Source organism: Erythrolamprus reginae, chromosome 3 (assembly GCF_031021105.1).
Source record: "Erythrolamprus reginae isolate rEryReg1 chromosome 3, rEryReg1.hap1, whole genome shotgun sequence".
NCBI classification, from domain to species: Eukaryota; Metazoa; Chordata; class Lepidosauria; order Squamata; family Dipsadidae; genus Erythrolamprus; species Erythrolamprus reginae.
This window is the reverse complement of record NC_091952.1, coordinates 241,595,731-241,620,199: the sequence shown is the minus strand read 5'-3', so window position 1 is coordinate 241,620,199 and position 24,469 is coordinate 241,595,731. Positions and strand designations below refer to the sequence as shown.

General features: G+C 43.9%; 1 protein-coding gene across 2 annotated transcripts; it reads left to right on the top strand.

The window, feature by feature from the left end:
* The first annotated feature begins 1,641 nt into the window (after nt 1-1,641).
* ZHX1 (zinc fingers and homeoboxes 1) lies at nt 1,642-16,475 on the top strand. 2 transcript variants are annotated; one of them, XM_070748253.1, is made up of 3 exons: nt 1,642-2,160; nt 6,320-6,472; nt 12,636-16,475. In XM_070748253.1, the coding sequence occupies exon 3, from the start codon at nt 12,863-12,865 to the stop codon at nt 15,428-15,430; it is 2,568 nt and encodes an 855-aa protein (XP_070604354.1). In that variant the 5' UTR covers nt 1,642-2,160; nt 6,320-6,472; nt 12,636-12,862; the 3' UTR covers nt 15,431-16,475. The 2 variants fall into 2 exon arrangements, with proteins under 2 accessions (XP_070604354.1, XP_070604355.1); XM_070748254.1 differs by having other exon boundaries at nt 1,843-2,155.
* Nucleotides 16,476-24,469: the final 7,994 nt, after the last annotated feature.

Below are 24,469 nucleotides of genomic sequence, written 5' to 3'. Positions count from 1 at the left end.
GTTTCAACTCCTACCCTCAAAACGTCGCTATAGATCAGTAATTTTCAACCTTTTTTGAGCTGCGGCACATTTTCTACATTTACGAAACCCTGGGGCACATTGAGCAGGGCGGAGAGGCTAAAAAAGTTTGGACAAAAAAATTCTCTCTCTTCCTCCCTTTCACTCTATTTCTCTCTCCCTCTTTCTCTTCCTTCTTTCCTCTTTCTTTCTCTCTCCATTCCTCTTTATTTCTCTTCCTTCCTCTCTTTTTTGCTCTTTCTCTCTCTCTCCTTCCCTCCCTCTTTCTCTCTCTCTTGCTTTCTTTCTTTCTCTTTCTTTCTCTCTCTCTTTCTCTTGCTTTCTCTTGCTTTCTTTCTCTCTCTGAGCTTCGCGGCACACTTGACCATGTCTCACGGCACACTAGTGTGCCGTGGCACACTGGTTGAAAAACACTGCTATAGAGCACTGCACACCAAGACAACTAGAGGCAAGAACAGTTTTATCTAGAACGCCATCACTCTGCTAAACAAATACAGTGGTACCTCTACTTAAGAACTTAATTCGTTCCATGGCCACGTTCTTAAGTAGAAATGTTCTTAAGTAGAAGCATTTTTTCCCATAGGAATCGATGTAAAAGCAAATAAAGCATGCAAACCCATTAGGAAAGAAATAAAAGCTCGGAATTTGGGTGGGAGGAGGAGGAGGAGGAAGAGGACAGTCGCTGTCGAAGGAAGAAGGTGAGGTGAGAGCCCCCTTTTGCCTTTCTGCGCCCAGACGCTCCAAGAGGCAACCTCGTGCCGGGTGTATGGAAGGCAGCGCATGGGAGTCACCACAGCGAAGTGGTTTATTCCCTCTCCAAGTGCCCAAAGAAAGGAAAACACTCTGTTTGCTCTGGGCTGCCAAAGTCTCTTTAAGCGCCACCGAAAGGCTCCTCTGGTAGCCCAGAAAAGGCCGAGATAGCCAGAATTAAAGAGGGAATGCAGGAAACTGGCCGGGCCTTCGTGCTGCTCTCAAATTTCCTGGAAAACTTATCTAGGCTCGGGTTCTTAAGTAGAAAATGGTTCTTAAGTAGAGGCAAAAAAGTCTTCTTGTCTTAAAAAGTTCTTAAGTAGAGGTACTACTGTAATTCCCTCAACCCTGTCAAACTATTTACTAAATCTGCACTTCTATTTCTTCTATTTTTTTCTCATTATTCCTATCACCCATTTCCTCCCACTCAAGACTGCATGACTGTAACTTGTTGCTTGTTGATTTTTATTACTGTTGATTGTTTCTTCATTGCTTATTTCAGTGTTTCCCAACCTTGGCAACTAGAAGATAGCTGGACTTCAACTCCCAGAATTCCCTAGCCAGCATTCGCTGGCTGGGGAATTCTGGGAGTTGAAGTCCAAGTTGCCAAGGTTGGGAAACACTGGTTTATTTGACCTCCCATGAGAATAATTGTTTTACCTCATGATTCTTGACAAATGTCTTTTTCTTTTATGTACCCTGAGAGCACCTGCACCAAAGACAAATTCCTTGCGTGTTCAATCACACTGGGCCAATAAAAGAATTTTAGTCTATTCGATCCCCCTCTTTCCTTTTATTTTCCCCCTTTCCTTCTTTCCCCTCCCTTCTCCTTCCTTTCCTTTTCAGCCCCGCCGCGACCAATCAGGCGCTTGCTTTTCTTTTGCTTCGGCTGGCCTCACGGGGCCGCGGGAGGGGGGAGAGACAGGAGGCGGCGACCGCACCCCCCTTCACGCCTGCTTTCCCACACTCAGGGGACGGAGGGGGGGAAGGCTGGCCCCGCCCACCGGGTTGAGCAGTTGCGCCCCCCCCCCCCCGCCGCCGCTGCTTGTAGCGTTCGCTCCTCCCTCCCCCGTTGAAATCAACCCGATGCATTTGATAGCGCCGGCCGCGCGTTACTTTTTTCCCCAGGAAGATTTTTTGTTTTTTGCAAGCTGGTTGGAAAAAAGTGAATCGGGAGGGTTGGGGGAGAGGAAGTTTTTGGGTGTTTTTTTTTTATTCTCCCCCTCCACAAAAAAAAAAAAAGCTGGTTCAAAGTTCACCAAGCATCCCTCCCCCCTCCCCTCCCCAAAAGTGCAGTGAGCTTTTTTTTTTTTAATGCAAGATGGCGGACTTTCCCTGAACGGGCACAATCCGAGGACTCCACCGCAGCCTGCAAAAAACCATATTGGTGAGGTAGGGGCTTTTTTTTGGATTTTTTTTTAAATCTTTGGCGCCGGGCCTAAAAAGAAAAATGAGCCCCGGGGATCGACGGCGGGGCTGAACGGAGCGGCTGAGGCGAGGCGAACAGCCCCCTTCGCCCGCCTCGCCTTCCTCAGGACAAAACAACCGGAGATCTCGAAGCCGCCGAGAGGAGCCGGGCGAGGAGAGGAGCGCTTCTCCCCGGGAAGATCCCCCTGAGGAGATCCGGGATCCGTTTTTGGGGGGAGCCAAGGGCGGCACCCCCAAACCCCTTTTTTTGCCCGGGATCCACTCCTTGGGGATCGAACTGGGCGGGAACTCGAGTAGGGGGGGAAAGAGGGGCCTCCCCCCCCCAAATTGAGACAATTTAATAGCAACTCCCCAAAATTTAGAGAACTTAATAGCAACCGTTCCCCCCCAAACCCCAAAGGGATGGATCCCCCACCCCCCCAATTTCCCCCCCAGGATCCACTCCTTGGGGGTTCGAACTGGGTGGGGGAACCAGAGTGGGGGGGGAAAGAGGGGAAAAAGCTCAAATTTAGACAATTTAATAGCAAACTAAACCCCAAATTTAGAGAAGTTAATAGTAATCCCCCCCAAAAAACCTAGAATCACCCCCCAATTTTTCTGCCCGGGATCCTCTCCGTGGGGATCAAACTGGGTGGGAAGAACCCTAGTAGGGAAAAGAGGGGGAGCCCACCCAAATTTAGACAATTTAATAACAAAACAAACCCCAAATTCAGATAACTTAATAGCACTCCCCCCCCAAAACTCCAGAACCGGAAGGGATGGATCCACACCCCCAATTTTTCCACCCGGGATCCTCTCCTTGGCGATCGAACCGGGTGGGGGAACCCCCCAAATTTAGACAATTTAATAGCAACCCCTCTCCCAAGATCCCAGAAAACACACCCCTCAGATTTTCTGCCATGGATCCCCTCCTTGGGGATCGAACTGAGTGGGGGAACCCGAGTAGGAGGAAATGAGGGGGACCTGCCCCCAAATTTAGACAATTTAATAGCAAAAACCCCAATCCGTATATTTAGAGAACTTAACAGCAATTCCCCCCACAAAAAAACTCCCAGAAACCAAAGGGATCGATCCACACACCTCAATTTTTCTGCCTGGGATCCCCTTCTTGGGGATCGAATTGGGTGGGAACCTGTGTAGGGGGAGAAAGGGGGGGGGGAATGCTCCAAATTTAGACAATAATAGCAAAAAAACCTCCAATCCCCAAATTTAGAGAACTTACTAGCAACCCCCACCAAAAAAAAACCAGAACCCAAAGGGATGGATCCACACACACACACCAATTTTTTGCCCAGCGTGTTCTCGTTTGGGATGGAACTGGGGGGAGGAATCTAAGTAGGGAAAAGAGGGGAACCCTCTCCAAATTTAGACAATTTAATAACAAAAAAACTACGGTAACTCCCCAACCCAAAACCCGAAGGGGTGGATCCACATAACCCCCAATTTTTCTGCCCGGGATCCCCTCCTTGGGGATCGAATTGGGGAGGGGGGAACCCCAGTAGAAGGAAAAGAGAGGGGAAACCCCCAAATTTAGAAAATTTAATAGCAAAAAATAATAAATAAATAAAACAAAAAACAGAACCCAAAGGGATGGATCCCCACCCCAGTTTTTCTGCCAGTTTTTTCCCTCCTTGGGGATTGAACTGGGTAGATATCCAGGTAGGGAAAAGAGGGGGAAACCCCCCCCCCCAAATTTAGACAATTTAATATAAAAAAAATAATAATCTCCCCAAACCCCAGGAGAGCCCAAAGGGATGGATCCCAGGAAGTATTTATTTCCAAAGAGTTGCCCTCCTTTGGCAAGAAATATGCTTCCCACCCCCACCCCCCCATAAGCCCTCCGAGCCGCCTCTATTGTCAGAGCCTTGTGTTGTGTTCTGGGTTTTATGATGATTCAGGGGTTGTGTGTGTCTGTGTGTGTATAGGGGTGGGAACTGGAAGGAGGAGAGGATGGTGGTGGGGCAAGAGCCTTTTTTTCTGGCAAGAAAGCGAGAACTAACTAATTAACCCCTGGTGGAAACGTTCCCGCCACTTTTGGGCTTTGGGTGGGAAAAATATAAATAATGGGAAAAGAGATCGCTGGGTTATGCGTGGATGCGTTGCACAACGGGTGGTTGGCTTGGACAACGGTACAACCCACAAGACAAAATGTGCAGTAACTGCTGCAGCTTAGAGTGCCCTCTGCAAAATCCAAGGGGCTTAGGAGAGGTGAGTTTGATACACAAACACACACACACATTGAAGACGAGGGGAACAGGCTGCAATAAATTGAATATAGTTTCTGGGAACCGTTTGCTGCAATCTGTTCGCTGTGCACAGATGGTCATCAATGTACAACCACCACAATGGTGCCCACAATTCCTGTCGTGATGTGAGATGTTTGCCAATTGAGTTTTGCCCCCTTTTACAACCTACTTTGCCCTAATTGTTAAGCGAATCACTGCAGTTAATCACATGTTCGGCTCTGGAGACCTCACCTACAAAAAGATATTGATAAAATTGAACGGGTCCAAAGACGGGCTACAAAAATGGTGGAAGGCCTTAATTAATAATAATAATAATAATAATAATAATAATAATAATAATTTATTAGACTTGTATGCCGCCCCTCTCCAGAGACTCAGCGCGACTCGCAACAACAATAAAAGCAATATAGATACAAATCTAATAATTAAAACTGTGACTAAAACCCATTATCTTAAAAAACAATCAATATTACACAATCAAACAATCAATATTAACAATCATAACCACACATAACTTTTAATGGTCAGAAAGGAGGGGGCAGCGTGTGCTAATTGCCCCATGCCTGGCGATACAGATAGGTCTTAAGGCTCTTGCAGAAGGCGAGGAGGATGGGGGCAGTTCGGATCTCTGGAGGGAGCTGATTCCAGAGGGCTGGGGCCATCACAGAGAAGGCTCTTCCCCTAGGCCCCGCCAGACGACATTGTCTTAAGCATAAAACTTATCAGGAAAGACTTAATGAACTCAATCTGTATAGTCTGAAGGACAGAAGGGAAAGGGGGGGGATATGATCAAAACATTTAAATAAGTTAAAGGGTTAAATAAGGTTCAGGAGGGAAGTGGTTTTAATAGGAGAGTGAACACAAGAACAATCTGAGGTTAGTTGGGGGAAATATCAGAAGCAACGTGAGAAAATATTATTTTACTGAAAGAGTAGTAGATGCTTGGAACAAACGTACAGCAGACATGGTTGGTAAATCCACTGTAACTGAATTTAATAAACATGCCTGGGATAAACATATATCCATCCTAAGATAAAATACAGGGAATAGTATAAGGGCAGACTAGATGGACCATAAGGTCTTTTTCTGCCATCAATCTTCTATGTTTCTATGTTTCTAGAAGAACTACATTGTCTTGAGGGCACTGTTCTCCAAAGGCTAAATGATCTACATATCTGGGCAGAAGCTTAACTACGCTACTAATTGCTCATACATAATCTAATTTCATTCATTGTTTTTATTCATCATTTTGTATTTTGTCAGTAGTTCTGGCATTTTATACAGGTAGCTCTCGACTTTTAACGATCAGAATCGAGCCCAAAATGTATGTTGCTAAGTGAGACAGCCATGAAGTGAATTTTGCCCCATTTGTTTACTTTTCCTGCCACGTCTGTTAACATGAATCACTGCAGTTGTTAGGTTAGTAACATCATTGTTAGGTGAATCTGGCTTCCCCATTGACTTGGCTTGTCAGATGATCTTGTGACACGGCAATCTTCGTGAATATGAGTCAGCTGGGCTGCTGAAATGAGTGTGAATGTGGAAAAAAAATGTCATAAGTCACTTTTTCAGTGCTGTTGTAACTTCGAACGTTCGCTAAGCGAACTTTTGCAAGCTGAGGACTACCTATGTTTCGATGCACATTTTATATGTTATTTCTGTGAATTTTATGCATTGTGCATTCATTCCATTACGCCATACATAACAAATAAATAAAAATCTGTCCTGTCACTCTGTCTTGGGCTGATAGAAACCTTTCCCATAAATTAGGGGGAAATGATTCTCCGTTTCTAAACTACCAAGTTGTGTTTCCTGGACTTAGTGTAGCCTGGTCATGCTCTTTATCAGCAAATTTTGATTGCCATTTTGTTTTTCAGACCAAGCGATGACCACTGTAGGATAAATGATGCTCATGCTTTCATCCCAAGGACTGACGGATAGAAACGTCTGGAATCTTGGAGGAGACTTAAATCAAGCACGTGCAAACAGAAAGTTCTAGAACTCTGGAAAAATACCGGAACTCGTGATAGGTACGTTTGGGCTACAACAACTTTATTTGAGGGTAGGGTTTAGAGGGAGTCTTTGACTTACGACCAGTCACTTAACATCCGTTTAAAGTTACAAAGGACCCTCAAAAGTTATTGTATTTTTCAAAGTATAAGACGCACCTTTTTCCTCCCTAAAGGAGGCTGATAATTTGGGTGTGAATGTAGCTTTTTCTCTCTTTCCCCCAGCCCTAACTAGCTGCTAATGATATTTCCAGCTCTTACCTTGCAGGCTGTTTCATTGTTTCTCTCTCCGAAGAATGTTTTCCAAGCCCTAAGCCTTTGCAGGGTTTTTTCATTGCTCTAACTTGCTCCGAATAAGTTTCTTTCCAGCCCTAACCAGGTGTTAACAATGTTCCCAGCTGTTACCGGCTTGCAAGCTCTTTCATTGTTACTCTCTGCAAAGAATGTTTTTCCAAGCCTTTGCAGGTTTTTTTTTCCTCATTGCTTTGCTTGCTCTGAATGTCTCTTTCCAAGTGCGAATGATGTTCCCAGCTCTTACTGGCTTGCACACTCTTTCATTGTTACTCTCTCCGAATAAGGTTTTTTTTAAAGCCCTAACCAGAGGATACAATAATGTGCTGAAGCTGACCAGACTAAGAACGCTAGCCAGATGAGTATCTGGTAAGCAGATTCCTTTCCCTATTTTCCTCCCCCAAAACTAAGATACGTCTTATACTCCGGTACATCTTATACTTCGAAAAATACAGTACTTATGGTCTGTTGTTGAAGTTATGAAAGCCTCACATAACATCTCTACATTTTGGTGCTTGGCAACCAGCTCAAATTTAACAGACATTTGCAACATTCCCGTGGCCAGGATTTGTGGTATTTGCTTCTGGTTTCTGGCAAAAAAAAAAAGAAGCCCATTGGGGAAATTTCACTTGCTTAATGATTGTGGTATTTACTTAACAAGACTTAAAAATGAAGACCTACTTTTTCAGCATTTTGGTCACCCAAAGGCTTGACTTTTTGACCAGGCTTAATTATAGTCATAAGTTGAGTGCTGTGTTGGATAAAGTCAACAAAAATCATTTCTATTGTACAGTTTTTTCCTCATCTCTCCTTGGTCTTCATTTTTGTCTTGAAAAAACAGGTCAGAAAAGATACCCTAGAACGAGAAAGGCACATATCATATTTAAGAAAGATCACCTAGTAGAGGAGGGCCAAACATAAGGCCCGCGGGCCAGATGTGGCCCGCAGAATGCTTAAATCTGGCCCACAAGGCCAGCCTGGAAATTGCAAGAGACCGACTTGTGATGCCTCTGGCAGCCAAAATGGGTGCCCCCTCCCAGCGCTGGACAGCCACTTACCTCGCTACCCGGATGGTCCTCTGCGACAGCGCGCAATCCTGAAATTTGCACATGCGCCTCGCGTGAGATTTGGCTTCTGCGCATATGCAGCAGATATTTTGCTTCCGTGCATATGCAGAAGCAAAATAAATGGCAAGCACAAGTGAGATTTTGGCTATTTTCGCTGGTATTTTGCTCCCGTGCATGTTTAGAAGCAAAAAAATGGAGAGCACAAGCGAGATTTTGGCTATTTTCGCTGGTGTGGTGCTCCCGTGCATGTTTAGAAGCAAAAAAAATGGAGAGCACAAGCGAGATTTTGGCTATTTTCGCTGGTGTGGTGCTCCCGTGCATGTTTAGAAGCAAAAAAAATGGAGAGCACAAGCGAGATTTTGGCTATTTTCGCTGGTGTTGTGCTCCCGTGCATGCACAGAAGGAAAAAATGGCGAGCGCAAGTGAGATTTCGGCTACTTTGCTGGTATTTTTGCTTGTGCCTACACCAGAGCTGTCACCTCGCCCTCTCTCCATCTTTCCCATAAGTTGACTTGTGGGGAGTCTCATTTTTTCAGCAGAGAGAGAGACGCACCCCCTCAGGTTCATGGCTGGGCACAGAAGTTTTGTGAGAGAGAGGGAAAAGAGAGAGAGAGAGAAAAAAAAAGGGAAAGGGGGTGAGGGAAATAAAAGTGGAGGAATGAAGGAGGGAGGGGAAGGAAGGAAGGAAGGAAGGAAGGAAGGAAGGAAGGAAGGAAGGATGAAATGAATGGAGGGACAGGAAGGAAGGACAGTTTTGGGGGGGTAATTTGTTTTAAATGTTCTCTTAGCATACATTCAAACAACACAGTGTATAATCTAATTTTCAATGAAAAAAAATGCGGTATTAGTAACTAATATCAATAATCAAAAAAGTTTTTTCCCCAGTTACATTCATTTTCTTTTAATTAAATTCCCTCCTTAATGTTCCTTCAAAAAGTACACCAATTATATTTCTAACTTATTACCCATTAGGCCAAAGTGCTTCTTTCTTTATACATTTTTCTATAAGCCAAGAAAACCTTTTATAGCCAATCAGATGTTAACAAAAGAAAATTAAAAACAAAACAAACATATATGAATTTCAGACTTCTTCCCTCCCTCTAAATCAGGGGTCCCAAACTTTTTACAGAGGGGGCCAGTTCACTGTCCTTCGGACTGTTGGAGGGCCAGACTATATAAAAAAAAACTATGAACAATTCCCTATGCACACTGCACATACCTTATTTTAAAGTAAAAACAAAATGGGAACATACTATTTAGAGGGAGAGAAGAAGTCTAAAATTCATATATGTTTATGTTTTTAATTTTCTTTTGTTAACATCTGATTGGCTATAAAAGGTTTTCTTGGCTTATAGAAAAATGTATAAAGAAAGAAGGAAGCACTTTGACATAATGGGTAATAAGTTAGAAATATAATTGGTGTACTTTTTGAAGGAACATTAAGAAGGGAATTTAATTAAAAGAAAATGAATGTAACTGGATGACAAAATTAGAAAAAAACCCTTTTTTGATGATTGATATTAGTTACTAATACCGCATTTTTTTCATTGAAAATTAGATGGTACACTGTGTTGTTTGAATGTATGCTAAGAGAAAATTTAAAACAAATTACCCCCCCCCCAAAAAACAGTCCTTCCTTCCTCTGTCCCTCCATTCCTTCCTTCCATCCATCCTTCCTTCCTTCCCTCCCTCCCTCCCCACTTCTATTTCCCTCACCCTCTTTCCCTTTTCTCTCTCTCCCTCTCTCTCTTTTCCCTCTCTCTCACAAAACCTCTGAGCCTGGCCATGAACCTGAGGGGATGCGTCTCTCTCTCTGCTGAAAAAATGAGACTCCCCACATGTCAACTTATGGGAAAGGTGGAGAGAGGGCGAGGTGACAGCTCTGGTGTAGGCACAAGTCTACACTGCTCTTACCCCAGGGCACTGCTTCTGCGCACAGGTGGCAAGGCCATCCAACCGCTGCCTCTTGTTTCCTGGGGGGGGGGGGTTTCTTCCTGTTTCTTCCTGGTGGTGGGAAGAATATCGGTAGGAGTGGGCGGGGCGTGGTCCCCAGACACAGCCGGAGAAGCTGGGCGGGGCTAAGAGCCCACGGGGGTTTCTCCTGGCCGACAGCACATCAGCTGTTGGGTGGGAGAAATGGCGCCGGCTCTAGAAGTTTGTTTCATCACCCACGGGCCGGATAAATGGCCTCAGAGGGCCGCATGTGGCCCCCGGGCCGTAGTTTGGGGACCGCTGCTCTAAATAGTATGTTCCCATTTGGTTTTTACTTTAAGATAAGGTATGTGCAGTGTGCATAGGGAATTGTTCATAGTTTTTTTTCGGCCCTCCAACAGTCCGAGGGACAGTGAACTGGCCCCCTCTGTAAAAAGTTTGGGGACCCCTGATGTAGGGGAAGGAGCCCATGACTGCTTCCCCCAGGCACCCCGTTTTGGCCAGCAAAGTGCTGAGGGAAGCCGTCCAGGCTGAACCACCCCCTCCTTGCAGCAGGCCAGTGGAGGAGAACTACAATGCTGATCCGGCCCTTGAAGAAAATCCAGTTTGACACCCCTGATTCCTAAGCATGTTTTTCCTGTGTGCTCACTCATGGCCATGATAGTTTCTGCACTACTGAACTTAGATGGCATTGGTCACGTATGTGTTTATCTGCATCAGTATAAGTGGGCATGTGCAAGTGGGCAAACTATGACGTTCATACTCTTCAAGGATGCATGACTGTAGTAACGTCACCTCACAGAACCCTTTTGTTATTTCAGCGGCAATAACGCAGTAGGGCAGGAAAACAATACCACATGGACAAATATGAATAGTGTAGCCAAAGGCCTTCTACTGCCTGAAATGCACTAAGTAATTTTCAAGTAGTTTTCAACAACATTTCATTTAGTGACCATTTAAAATGTAATTTAATTTAATTTTGATTGATAAGCCGCCCATCTCCTGACGGACTGAGGGCAGCGTAAAACAACAAAATAGTATATAATAATTAAAAAGCCCCAACCTTAAAAGACATTCATTCATCTATCAGACCCGCAGTTTTGATGTTGTTATGTGTGTCTGTGGAACAGACAACAGACCCTTCCCTGCTGACAGTGTCGCTGGATTGTGACTTGTTAGCTTCCTCATTGATTTTTGCTCCTCCAAAGCTGGTTGTGAAGATTGCAAGTAACAATCCCACGACTCTGCTCTGGTTGCCAAGCACCCATATCAAAATTACATGGTTGTGACAGTCACAACATAAAGGAACCTGTGGTAACCCTCCTTTTTAAATTTTTTTTTAGCCCTGTTGTAATTTTGAACAGCTGCTGAAAAGAGTAGTTTGGTAAGCAGGGACTATCTCTACAGATCAGCTGTTTGGGGTTGTTTGCCTTGGTTTAATTAGTTTTAAGAATAGTCTACAAACGGGGAAAGTTGAGTTAGAAAAGCCATCATCTGTGATCATCATTTCCTGCTGTTGCTTTGGGCTGAAATCAGCTATTTCCTACTGTAGTTACAGCTGTGATAAAATGTGGAATCCTTCCCTTATTTTCTTTATTCTCTAAATGGATCCAGAAGAATGGAGCGAAAAAATGGCTTTCAAACACCCAAAAAAGAGTTGTATCCTGCGTACATCAGGCTACTTATCTTCAGGGCAGCAGAAGCTCACAGATAATTATTTACAACTTCCAGGGCTAAACCCATGCTAAACATTGATAGGGCAACTTGTCTGTCACCGATGTAACACAGGCTAATGATATTACCTTAATCTTATTAAAGGAAACCATTGCTTCAAATAATTACTGGCCGGTATTAATCTGAACACTTGCACACATTCCAGAGCCCTATTTCTTAGGCATAAACAAACAAATAAATTTGTACTGCCCCCCACTCTCCCAATCTTCCATAAGGTTTTGAAAACGCATCTCTGCCAACAGGCTTGGGGCACCGTTCCCTGTAGGCTGTGCACGTGAGCGCGCGCGCACCCCAAAATACTGGCCCGTGCGCCCTTTTCCATGGGCGCGCAGTCCCCATCCCCCTGCGAACGGCGGGGGCGGGCGCGGGCAGTAGAAGGGAGCCGCAGCCGCCCCTGCCTCTCCATGGTGCCTTCGGCCCTCTCGCGCTCCTGGCCTCTAGGCCCTGCCCCCACCCGCCCGCCCGCCCCCCCCGCCCGCTGTTCGCCCGCCCGCCCGCACTTAAATAATAACAGAGAAAGAAACCCAGCCCTCACCTGTTTTTATTAATAGTTTTGCTGGTTGTTTTAGTTTTAATAGTAATGGATTTTGGTTTTTTTAAATTATTAATTTCTTTTAATAAAAAAAGAAAAGATTATTTATTTATTTATTTATTTATTTATTTATTTATTTATTTATTTATTTATTTATTTATTTATTTATTTATTTATTTATTTATTTATTTATACTTCTATGCCGCCCAGTCCCAAAGGGACTGTCGCTCAGACACTATACTTTTCCGCCCACACCGAAAAAAATTAGAGGGAACATTGGCCTGGAGTCATAGAAATTTTAACATTTACCCCAACCTATGACTGCATATGATAGGATGAATATGGATGATTGTTTTTTAAAAAATACATAGGGGTTTTAGAATATAATTAAGTTAGATTTCTATATGTTCTTAGTACTGAGGTTTTTAGGGTAATTTAATATTAGATTTCTTATATGATTTTGTATTTTGTATTTGCTTACTGTGAACCGCCCCGAGTCTCAGAAGGGCAGCGTAGAAATCTAATAAATAAATAAATAAATATGGCCTCATATAACAAAAACAACTCAATATATTATTTTAATGTATCTCATTTTCCCCCTTTCCCTTTTCTTTTTTTTAAAATCCAGGGTGCACGGAGAGTTGTTAAGAAGTTGCTGCTCGTTGCTTTTCCCTTCGGACAGCAAGTTGTCGTCTTACTGAATTGCGCTATGGCGATGCTGCTTAGGGACGGAATTGGGAGAAGCCACCCTGCAGGGCTCTAGTGCTCAAAGCCTATGACTGGATAAGCCTCTGGAAAGCTTGAAGGGTTGAGACTTGAATTGGTTTGGTTTGTTGCCTTTTCGTCCGAGAGGAGATGGCGAGTAAGCGGAAATCCACCGTGCCTTGTATGGTCCCAGCGAGAGAGTCGGAGATGGACCCAGAAGCCATATCAGATGTTGAGGAGGTCTTACCGGTGACGACCTCTGCGGGAAGCATCTCAAGCGATGAGGACTCTGGAGAATGTGGCGATTCGGACAGCCAGCCAAACAAAAAAGTGGAAGGTGGCTACGAATGCAAATACTGTACCTTCCAGACTCCTGATTTAAATATGTTTACTTTCCACGTAGATTCTGAGCACCCCAATGTGGTCCTCAGCTCATCTTACGTCTGCCTCGAATGCAAATTTGTGACCAAACGGTATGATGCTCTTTCGGAACACAATACCAAATTTCATCCTGGAGAGGATAACTTTAAACTGAACATGGTCAAACGCAACAACAAAACCATCTTTGAGCAAACGGTGAACGATCTGACATTCGATGGGAGTTTCGTCCAAGAAGAGAAGACAGGGGAAGAATCGGAAGGCTCAGAAAGCCAATTAACTGGCATCTCCATCAGCAAGACCCCTATTATGAAAATGATGAAGAATAAGAATGAAACAAAGCGGATTGCGGTTTTCCACAACGGCGCCGAGGAAGATCCGACGGAAGAAAAAGATGGGGACACAGACGCGGAGTGTGAAGAAATTGTAGAGAAAGGAGCCGCTGCAAGTTCAGACACCAACACAGATAATTCTTCAGCTGGGGAAGCAGCCCCCACCACAGTTATAAACTCCACCACGGTGATTCAGCCTGCTCAAGTGATCACTACCCTTGCCTCTCCACCGACGTCTAATTTAATTTCTAAAGTCTTGATCCCTATTAATAGCATCCCAGCCTATAACACTGCTTTGGATAACAATCCCCTCCTGCAGAACACTTACAATAAATTCCCATATCCAACTGTGTCGGAAATCGCACTCCTGGCTACTCAAGCGAAATATACCGAGGAACAAATCAAAATCTGGTTCTCTGCCCAACGCTTAAAACATGGAGTGAGCTGGACCCCGGAAGAAGTAGAGGAGGCAAGAAGGAAACAGTTTAACGGCACAGTACATACCGTTCCTCAGACGATTACAGTGATTCCAGCACATATATCAGCAGCCGGCAATGGACTGCCTTCCATTTTGCAGACCTGTCAAATCGTCGGCCAACCGGGCCTCGTCCTTACGCAAGTGGCAGGAACAAGTATGTCCGCCCCCATTACCTTGACGATGGCCGGAGTTTCGAACCCAGCTCAACTGCAGAAAGCCCAGGGCCAAGCTACGCAGCCTGTTCCTGAAAGTAAGCAAGTCGCAGCCGTTCCCGTGCCCCAACTTATGAAATCAGAGGTGGTGGCAGCCGCCGCCATCGCCAACATTGACATGGTTGCTGTCCGGGCGAAGAAGACAAAGGAGCAGCTGATGGAATTAAAAATCAGCTATCTGAAAAGTCACTTCCCTCTTGACTCGGAGATAATCCGGCTGATGGAAACCACAGGGTTGACGAAAGGGGAGATTAAAAAATGGTTCAGCGATACAAGGTACAATCAGAGGAATTCAAAGAACAATTATCACAACAATCAGAACAGTGATTCCTGCACTATCATTATCGACTCCAGTGATGAAACGAGTGAACCCCCCATGCTGGTTCAGCCACCGCAGAAGCTGTTTTTCGTGGCCTCCGATTTGAGCTCTCAGAAGTTCAAAGACATGACTGCAGAGCAACTTAAAGTCCTCCGGGACAGTTTCCACAATCTCCCAGTCCTTTCTGAGGATGAACTGAACAGGATATGTTTGGAAACAAATCTGGCCAAGGAAGAGATAGAGGCTTGGTTTGCAGAACAGAAAGAAAGGGAAGAGTTGTCCGAAGGTCATGCCGAGAGTCAGAAGGAAATTGCTGCAGCGGAAACTTCTGGAGGTGAAGGCTCTGGAGCTCTGAAGGCAGGGAAGCCAGCCAAAAAGTCCCCGGAGCAATTGCATATGCTCAAAATGTCATTCATCCGAACGCAGTGGCCTTCTTCCGAGGAATATGACAAGTTGGCCCAAGAAACGGCACTTCCTCGGACGGAGATTGTGAGTTGGTTTGGGGACACTCGCTACGCCTGGAAAAACGGCGGCTTGAAATGGTACTACTACTATCAAGGGAACAACGCAAAGAGTTCCAATGGGCAAGGCCATTCGAGGCGGAGGGGTAGGGGAAGGTCCAAGGGGAGGGGCCGGGGTCGGACACGCGGGCGGCTGACGTCCAACAAAAGGCCCAAACCTTGGGAGCGAACCCCAGTTATCAAATTTAAAACTGGAAAAGCAATCCTCAAGGATTACTACCTGAAACACAGGTTTCTTAACGAACAGGATCTCGACGAACTGGTTGCAAGATCGCGCATGGGCTATGAGCAGGTCAGGGAATGGTTTGGAGAGAAGCAGAGGCGAGCCGATCTTGGCCTCGAGCTGTTTGACGAAGAAGACGAAGAAGACATGGAGCAGGAGGACGAAGAGGAGGAAGAAGAGGACGGAGAAACGGACGACAGCGATAACTGGGAGCCGCCACGACACGTTAGGCGTAGATTGTCAAAATCCGACTGACTTGGATGCCCTTGGCATTTATCAGAACACAACTTTGCCACGCGATTGGCCTTGTCACGCGATTGGCCTCGCCAAGCGATTGGCTGCTGACCTTCTACGTCTAGCAATTTATGTACTTTGTGTTTGCTCCGCGTTGAAGGCCACATTGAGAGAGTGACTCTTGCATCTGATGCAGACTTGCGGAGCAGGAATGGAAAGGCAAGTCTGGAACTTAGACGCCCCAAGTCTCCAGGAATCTCGCCGTTGTCCATACCTGCTGATAGAGGCACATTGAAGGGACTATGTGCTCAATTGCCTTAGATTTGCTTCCAAAAATCCTGTTAATAAGGAAAAGAGGTTCGGTTTTGGTTTTTTAAATAAAATGAAAATCTCTTTGGACTGAAAGAATTATCACAAAATGAAAAGTGCTCATAGCGCCCCTATTACTAAGCGGCATGTCGGTTTCCTTCCCTCCAAGCATAAGAAATTAAAAACTCCACTTCAGATTCCTGAAAAGACGTCACAGGAAAGAGGATCAAGATTTGTTGCCCATCTTCCCAGCATACAAGACGTAAATCACAGATTTCAGTGACAGGAAGACAGATTCTGGTCCAAGATTGATGGAGATAAAACCCCCATAAATGAGAGCAAGTTCATCATTTTTCCAGAGAAGTGATGGGCATGTTGAGACTAAACCACCATTGGTTGGACATGCATTAATTTGGATTATTACCCCGAGAAGGTGGCTGGCCACAGTGACCCCTTGGGCTCTCTTGAGTCTAGAAAAAATAAGATGGTTTGGGAAGAAAAGTTACCAAAGGAGGGAAACCATAGAAGGCTGATAGTTGCTTGTGGTTTTTGAGGATTTTTTTAAAAGAAATTAGAGGAAAGGACTATCTTCGTTACATACAGAGCCTGTGTACTAGGTTTACAGAACTCCTGTTGAATGTGTCTCTCTCTAGCTGTGTTCAGGGAATTGGGATTCGAAGTATGTTTTTATATTAAAACTAATCAGTGTATATCATATTTAAATACTAGAATCAATTAATGCAGCCAATACCAAAAACTTGGCTTTGATTGTGTAATTATTTTTTTCCTTCCCTCTTTTCAAAGAAACATTTTCAGAGGAAAACTCATTTTCCCTAAAGTTCTGCAGGACAGTTTCTTTAATGAAAAGTTCATGGCCGAGAAATCACCCAAGGAGCCTTATTGAAAACTGGACTCATTAGTTTTTTGTCTCCAGAATGTCTTTAATTGTTTTCTTCTACCCCCTTGAATCAAGTCCCCAAACTTGGCAACTTGTAGACTTCAATTCCCAGAATTCCTCAGCCAACATATCTGACTGGAGAATTCGGAGAATTGAAGTCCACAAGTCTTAAAGTTGTGGACTTCAACTCCCATAACAAGTCTTAGTCTCCAAAATGTCTGTTTTCTTCTACCCGCTTGAATCGAGAGTCCCCAAACTTGGCAACTTTAAGATCTGTGCCAAGTTTGAAGGCCTCTGCCTTGAATGAAGACACTCCATTGGACCAGTGTTTCTCAGCCTTGGTAGCTTGAAGATCTGTGGACTTCACCTCTCAGAATGCGTGAACATGGGTGGACTTCAATTCCCAGAATATGTAAATCAGAGTCCAAACCTTGGCTTTCTTGCAAGTTCCAATTTACGGTCAGAGTCATGTTGCTTACGAACTGTAGGCAAACCAGTACTAACTTGCCAATGGGTGGACTTCAATTCCTAGAATGTTAAAGTCTCATTGTGTAAACTTCAACTCTCACAGTTCATGGCTGGCAGGGGCATTCTGGGAGTTGAAGTCCACATATCTTGAAGTTGGTTGAGAAACTCTGTTTGGGGCAATAGAACTTAGTTCTGGTGCCCTTCGTAAGAGAAGATGAATGTCCACCTGATACAAGGTAGTGATTCTGCCCAAGTGGAAAACAATCCATAAATCATAGATTCCTACCAAGCCATTTACAGCTGGATATATCCATTTCCTGGTCCAAATGTACCTACCAGCTGAGATTCCTTAAAATTTCTTGCCTGCCACAAAAAGATTGTAAGTTGTTAAACGCAAAGTTGGGATTGAAACCAGTTGAGCAGGTTGACAGCTGATCTTAGTGGGTCAGATCTCTCTTAACAGGATGTCAGTACGGCATCTGCCTGGCTGGCCCTTGGTTCCAGAATATTTTTTTCTTCCTGGAATAATCAGAACCTTACATATGCAAAGAGTTACAGGATTGCAGAGGTGTTGAATTCTTACCCTGAGAAGATGCCATTTTTGCAATTTCCTGCAAGATCTCGTCCCCAAATAGCAATAGTACTTAGACTTATACAGTGGTACCTCTACCTAAGAACGCCTCTACTTACAAACTTTTCTAGATAAGAACCGGGTGTTCAAGATTTTTTTGCCTCTTCCCAAGAATTATTTTCCACTTATAAACACGAGCCTCCAAAACTGTAACCAGAAAAGGCAGGGAGAAGCCTCTGTGGGGCTTCTAGGAATCTCCTGGGAGGAAACAGGCCAGAAAAGGCGGGGAGAAGCCTCCATGGGGCCTCTCTAGGAATTGGGAGGGAACAGGGCCAGAAAAGGCGGGGAGAAGCCTCCATGGGGCCTCTCTAGGAATCTCTTGGGAGGAAACATAGCCTCCACCCTCCCTGTGGTTTCCCCAATCGCACACATTATTTGCTTTTACATTGATTCCTATGGGAAAAATTGCTTCTTGTTACAAACTTTTCTACTTAAGAACCTGGTCACGGAACGAATTAAGTTCCTAAGTAGAGGTACCACTGCATACCGCTTCACAGTGTGTTACAGCCCTCTCTATGTGGTTTACAGAGTCAGCATATCGACCCCCAACAATCTGAGTCCTTGTTTTACCCACCTCGGAGGGATGGAAGGCTGAGTCAACCTTGAGCCTGGTGAGATGTGAACTGCAGTCGGCAGTCAGCAGAAGCAGCTTGCAGTACTGCACTCTAACCACTGCGCCCCCAAGGCTCTATCTGGGCCATGCCCTCAGAGTTACCTGTCGCCTGAAAGTAGAGGCAGATTGAGAAGAAGCAGAATTGAAGCATTGTAGCACATGCCATGTTCCCCCTTTTTTGTGCACTACTACCTATAAAAAGAAAACCCATAATTGACTTTTGTCATGGTTGCAACGGCAAGAACTAGCAAACGTTGCTGCCTAAATTACCATCTGAGTTTTGGCTGTAATTTGGTGTAATTGAAGGCTTGAGAAGCCACTGCTGGATTTGAAGATTCGTGGACGGTCAAACTGAAGAAGTGCAAAGCAAAGGGGGAATTACTCCTTTTGATTAACTTACCGCCAGTGAAGAGCTGCAAAAAAATTTACTACCACACTGGGCATGGCTTATTGTGTGGGTGTGGCTTGATGGTCATGTGATCAGACAAGTGGCTTGCAGGCCATGTGACCAGGTGGGAGTGGCTTGACAATCATGACTAGGGGTGGCTTAAAGGTCATGTGACTGGGTGGGAGTGGTTTACCGACCAAGATAAGTTTAAATAGGTGCTTGGATTCTTTTTCAGTTGATTAAGTCACATTTAATTAATTAATTGGATTTGTATGCCGCCCCTCTCTGAGGACTCAGGGCGGCTCACAACATATATAAAGAGACAATAATAAAACCAATCTGATTAATGTATAAAAACAATCCATAAAAATTTACCATGATTTGAATAGCCACAAAAAGGACAAATGAGAAACAACATTATTTGTTGAGCACAGTAACATTTTAAGGTCTTGTACTGAGCCCACAAGGTTCAGTAGGATCACAGATTAGGAAAGTAGCTCAGTTTTCTTCCATTGCTATAAATGTTCAATTCTAGATAATGATTAAAATGATTAAAGTGTTTATGAGTAAAAACATGCTATTTAATTATTTCCTATTTTAAAAGTAATTACGGATCACAATAAAGTACTAGAGAAGGAAGGAGAATTAAAAAAACCTTAAGTATTCAATAAATAGTGCATAAACTTACTACCCCCACTGCATCCCCCCACCCCCCAGTGGGGGCAGCAGCCCATCACTACTCACAGCCCAAAGATGTACCATAGATTTAGTGACTGTTCAAAGTTGCAACTGCACTGGGCTAAAAAGTGACTTATGACTACTCCTTGCAGCTAACAACTGTTCCTGCATACCCACAGTCAAGTGATCAAAATAGGTCAACAAGTAGGTACTGTATTTTTCAGAGTATAAGATACACCTTAGTTTTGGGGAAGGAAAATAGGGGGGGGGGATCTACCTGCCAGTTAGTCATCTGGCTAGTGTCCTTAGTCTGTTCAGCTTCAGCACATTATTTTATAATGAGGACTCAGATTGTTGGGGGCAATATGCTTACTCTATATAAACTGCTTAGAGAGGGCTGGAAAGCACTGAAGCAGTATATAAATCTAAACGCTATTGCTATTATCCCCTGGTTTTGGCTGAATTTTTTTTTTTTCAGAGGAAGTAGCAGTGATGGCCTACTACTGGAACGGTACGGTGCTATGTCCCGCTAGTGATTTTTGGGGATGCATGCGCAGCTGTGCCCCCCCCCCCGGAGTGCGCACATGCACAAGATTTGGCTTCTGTGCATGCATAGCAAGTGAAATCTTGTTTGAAGACACTCGCGTGAGCGAGATTTTCAACAATTTCGGTATGCGCGGAAGGAAAAATACCAGCGAAAATTGCTGAAATCTTGCTTGCACTAGCGTCTTCACATGAGATTTTGCTTGCTGTACATGCACAGGACTCAACTCTTACACACGTGCTTGCAATAAGCAAGGAGGGCACACCAGTAGTGCTGAAGACAAGAGGCCTTCCTTGGGGAGTAGGAATAATTCGAAAGCAAGCCTGCAAAGACTTAGGGCTGGGAAAAACAGTCCGATTCGGAGTAGCAATGATAAAATCCTGCAAGACAGGAAGATCGTTGGAGCTGGGGGGAAAAGCTTTGAAAAAGCTACATTAGGAGTATAAGACACACCCAAATTTTCAGTCTCTGAAGGAGGAAAATGGTGTGTCTTATACTCTGAAAAATACGGTACAGTGTTCCCTCGATTTTCACGGGTTCGAACTTCGTGAAAAGTCTATACCATGGTTTTTCAAAAATATTAATTAAAAAATACTTTGCGGGGTTTTTCCCTGTAGCACGGTTTTTCCCGCCCGATGACATATGTCATCGCCAAACTTTCATCTGACTTTAATAAATATTTTTTTAATAAACTTTAATAAATAAACATGGTGAGTAATTATCTAAATGGTTGCTAAGGGGATGGGAAATTGCACTTTAGGGGTTTAAAGTGTTAAGGGAAGGTTTGTGATACTGTTCATAGCCAAAAATAGTGTATTTACTTCTGCATCTCTACTTCGCGGAAATTCGACTTTCACGGGCAGTCTCGGAACGCATCCCCCGCGAAAATCGAGGGAACACTATATTTACGATAGTTGCAGAGGCCCTGAGTGTGATCACCATTTACATTTTTCCCAGGTGCTTGCAACAAGCAGAGTCAATGAGGGGAGCTGGATTTGGTTAATAACCATGTGATTCAGTTAACAACCCCTTGAGTTTCTCAATAATTGTGGCAAAAAAAACCCAACCCCACATTCCAAAATAACTTAAAAACATTAACCACCTTCCTTGGGAATCGAAATTCCGATCCCTGCTGTTGACAACCACCATTGAACCCAACATTCCCGTTGCTAAGTGAGTAAGTTTTCAAGTGGGTTTTACCCCATTTTAACCACCTTTCCTGCCACCTTTCCTACAGTGGCTAAAGTTAGTAACCCTGGTTGTTAAGATAGTCTGACTTTCCCCATTGACTTTGCTTGTTGGAAGGTCGCAAAAGGTGATCACATGACCCAGGGATACTGCACCATCATGAATACAAGTAAGTTGTCAGGCATCTGAATTTTAAATGCTGTAAAGGTACGTGTGAAAAACAGCCATAAGTGTGAAACGGTCATAAATCAATTTTTTTCAGTCCCACTGTAACTTTATAAATGGTCACTAAAGGAATTGTAAGCTGAGGCCTACCTGTAGTAGTCTCATTGACTGTAATTGCAACTAAAGGTTGCCCTGAAGAGTTTCTTTATGTCGTGCTCCCAAGCTGCGCACAGTGTGGAGATTTGTGGCTCAGTCCGAGAGCACCCATTACCAGAGATCGTCAAGTCAGCCCTGCAGTCTTGAAACCTGAGATTTACAGCAGGGACTGAATTAAAAAAGAGATTAGTTTTTTTTAAAAAAAGTTTTGTTTTTGGACAGAGATCCAGTGTGGGAAAACGTAAAATACAGTACAGTGGTACCTCGAGATACGAGTTTAATTCGTTCCGGACCTGGGCTCTTAAGTCGAGCAGCTCTTATCTCGAACGACTTTTCCCCATAGGAATTAATGTAAATAATTTTAATTGGTTCCAGCCCTCAAAAAACTCACAAAGTTAGTCTAAATTATGCAGAAAGACATGTTTTTAATGAAGAAATGTACATGTACATATAAATGAATAATGAAGTTTCTTTCACTTAACTTGTAAACTTTCTTAAACTTTTAAATTTACATATGTTCAACTTCTCTGCCACCCAATCCTGTAGGACAGAGGTCCCCAACCCTTTTTGCACCAGGGACCGGCTTTAAGCGATCAAGAGAGGAATGGGTGAATGAATGGACGGAGGGTGGGAAGGAAGGAAGGAAAGAGGGAAGGGACAGGAACAGAGGAAGGAAGCAAGGAAACTTATGAAAGGGGAGAGTAAGAGAGGAATGAGTGAAGGGAGGGAGGGAAGAAGGTGGGAAGGAGAAAGAAAAGAAGAAATAGAGGAAGGGAAGGTAAAAGAGAGAAAGAAAAAGAGCAAGAAAGAAAGCAAGAAAGAAAGAAAGAAAGGGGGAAGGGACAGGAACAGAGGAAGGAAGCAAGGAAACTTATGAAAGGGGAGAGTAAGAGAGGAATGAGTGAAAGGAGGGAGGGAGGGAAGAAGGTGGGAAGGAGAAAGAAAAGAAGAAATAGAGGAAGGGAAGGTAAAAGAGAGAAAGAAAAAGAGCAAGAAAGAAAGCTGCAAGCACCCCCCCGAGCCCCCCAGGCCGGCTGCAACCTTTTAAAACACGCGCGCCGCTTCGCAGCTGTCTCCTGAAGCCGAACGCGGAAGTTAGCGTTTGGCTTCAGGAGACAGCTCCTTGGCGCTTGTATCTCGAATTTGGGCTTGTAAGTAGAACAAAAATATCTCTCCCCTCCCAGCTCTTATCTCGAGTTGCTCTTAAGTAGAGCAGCTCTTATGTCGGGGTTCCACTGTATTGACGTTTCCTGCTATTTGGGCGTATTACTAAGTCATTCCTGTATTTCGCGCAATTCATCATTGCTTAATCCACCTTCCTTTCCAGTTGCTAGCTCAAGTGAGTTTAATTTCGGCAACTAGTTGAACAGGCTTTTTATCAAAAGGAGGGAATGGAATTAATTTTTTTTATGCAATACAGTTGCTAATATTTTCTCTCAAGAGTTGTTTTTGAGTGAAGCTATTATTATTAGTATTATTATTACCACTACTATTATTATTACTATTATTATTTTTATTATTATTATACATCATGCAGTCCTAGGTGCTTGGGAAGCGCCCGACTTGTGATGAAATACGAAATCCAGCATAGTGATCTCGTTTGCTGAGTTGTATTATTATTATTATTATTACTACTACTACTACTACTACTACTACTACTATTATTATTACTATTAATAATAATAATAATAAGATTTCTATGCCGCCCTTCTCCAGAGACTCAGAGCAGCCCACAAGATACAATATAAACAATACAACAACAAATCTAATGAATTAAAAATTACAACTAAAATCCCAATATATTAAAATCAGTCAGCCAATTCATTCACAACCACACATCACATTTTTGTTCCAGTGTATGCATTAATTTAATTGGGAAGAGTTGTTTTAGGGCGGGGGTGTCAAACCTGCGTCATTACAACGTCATATCGCAACTTTCCCCCCCTTTGCTTAAATGTGTGGGCGTGGCCAGCGCATGACGCATATGACCTGTGGGCTGCGAGTTTGACAGTCCTGTTTTTAGGGGTCTCAACGTAAATGTTAGCTATTGTGCTTTCTCCAAATTTTAGAAGGGTCAGCTTCAGAATATAGGCCAGTGATGGCGAACCTTTTTTTTCCTCAGGTACCGAAAGCATTTGCCCACACCTGTAATTCAAGCCTGTGGAGGGCACAAACAACCTCCCTCCCCATGCGAAGGCCCTTTGGAGGCCAGAAATGGCCCATTTCCCAACTTCCGGTGGACCTAGTAGGCTTCTCTGGAGCCTGGGGAGGGTGAAAATGCCCTCCCGCCTCCACAGGCCCTCCAGAAGCTGAAAACACACTCACAGAGCCCTGAACTGAAAATCAGCAGGCCGGTGCGCAGATGCGCATTGGAGCTAAGCGAGGGGAACGGCTCACATGCCAGCAGATAAGGTTACAAGTGCCCCCTTTGACACTCATGTCATAGGTTTGCCATCACTGATATAGCTAGTCCTCAACCAGGGTGGGTTCCTCCTGGTTTGAACTGGATCTCCCAAACCGGTAGTGACCCGCTGGTGATGTTACAGATCTCATTTGGTTGATGCCAGTGTATGGGTGCTGCCATCTTTTGGGGGGGGGGGGGTTTGCAACTTTTCCCCTGTTTGGATGGCTTCTCTTCCACTGTTTGAAAAAGAGCCCAACTGCATTCATGCCCACTGTGACTGACATTGTCCTCCTCATTGCGATCAGATCATTCTCTTTCCTTTCGCCTTGTTCAGCATCAGTCTTTTTCACTGATTTATTCTTTGCATAATATGTAGGATATAAATTGAGTGTGGTTTTCAATGCCTGATTTATCCAATTATCTGTTGAATGATAAATAATACAATTGTTATGTATTATTATTATTGTTGTTATATGTTATGGTTGGTGGTGGTGGTGTTATTGTTATTACTATTTTATTTATTTATTTTGTCAAGTACATATTGATACTATACAAAGATATAACGATGTTTATATACATGATATTAGTAAGAGAGAAACATTAGGACAAGGGACAGAA

Bases quoted from the DNA above. Each gene is read 5' to 3' on its own strand.
- ZHX1 (XM_070748253.1), top strand. From the start codon at position 12,863: ATGGCGAGTAAGCGGAAATCCACCGTGCCTTGTATGGTCCCAGCGAGA.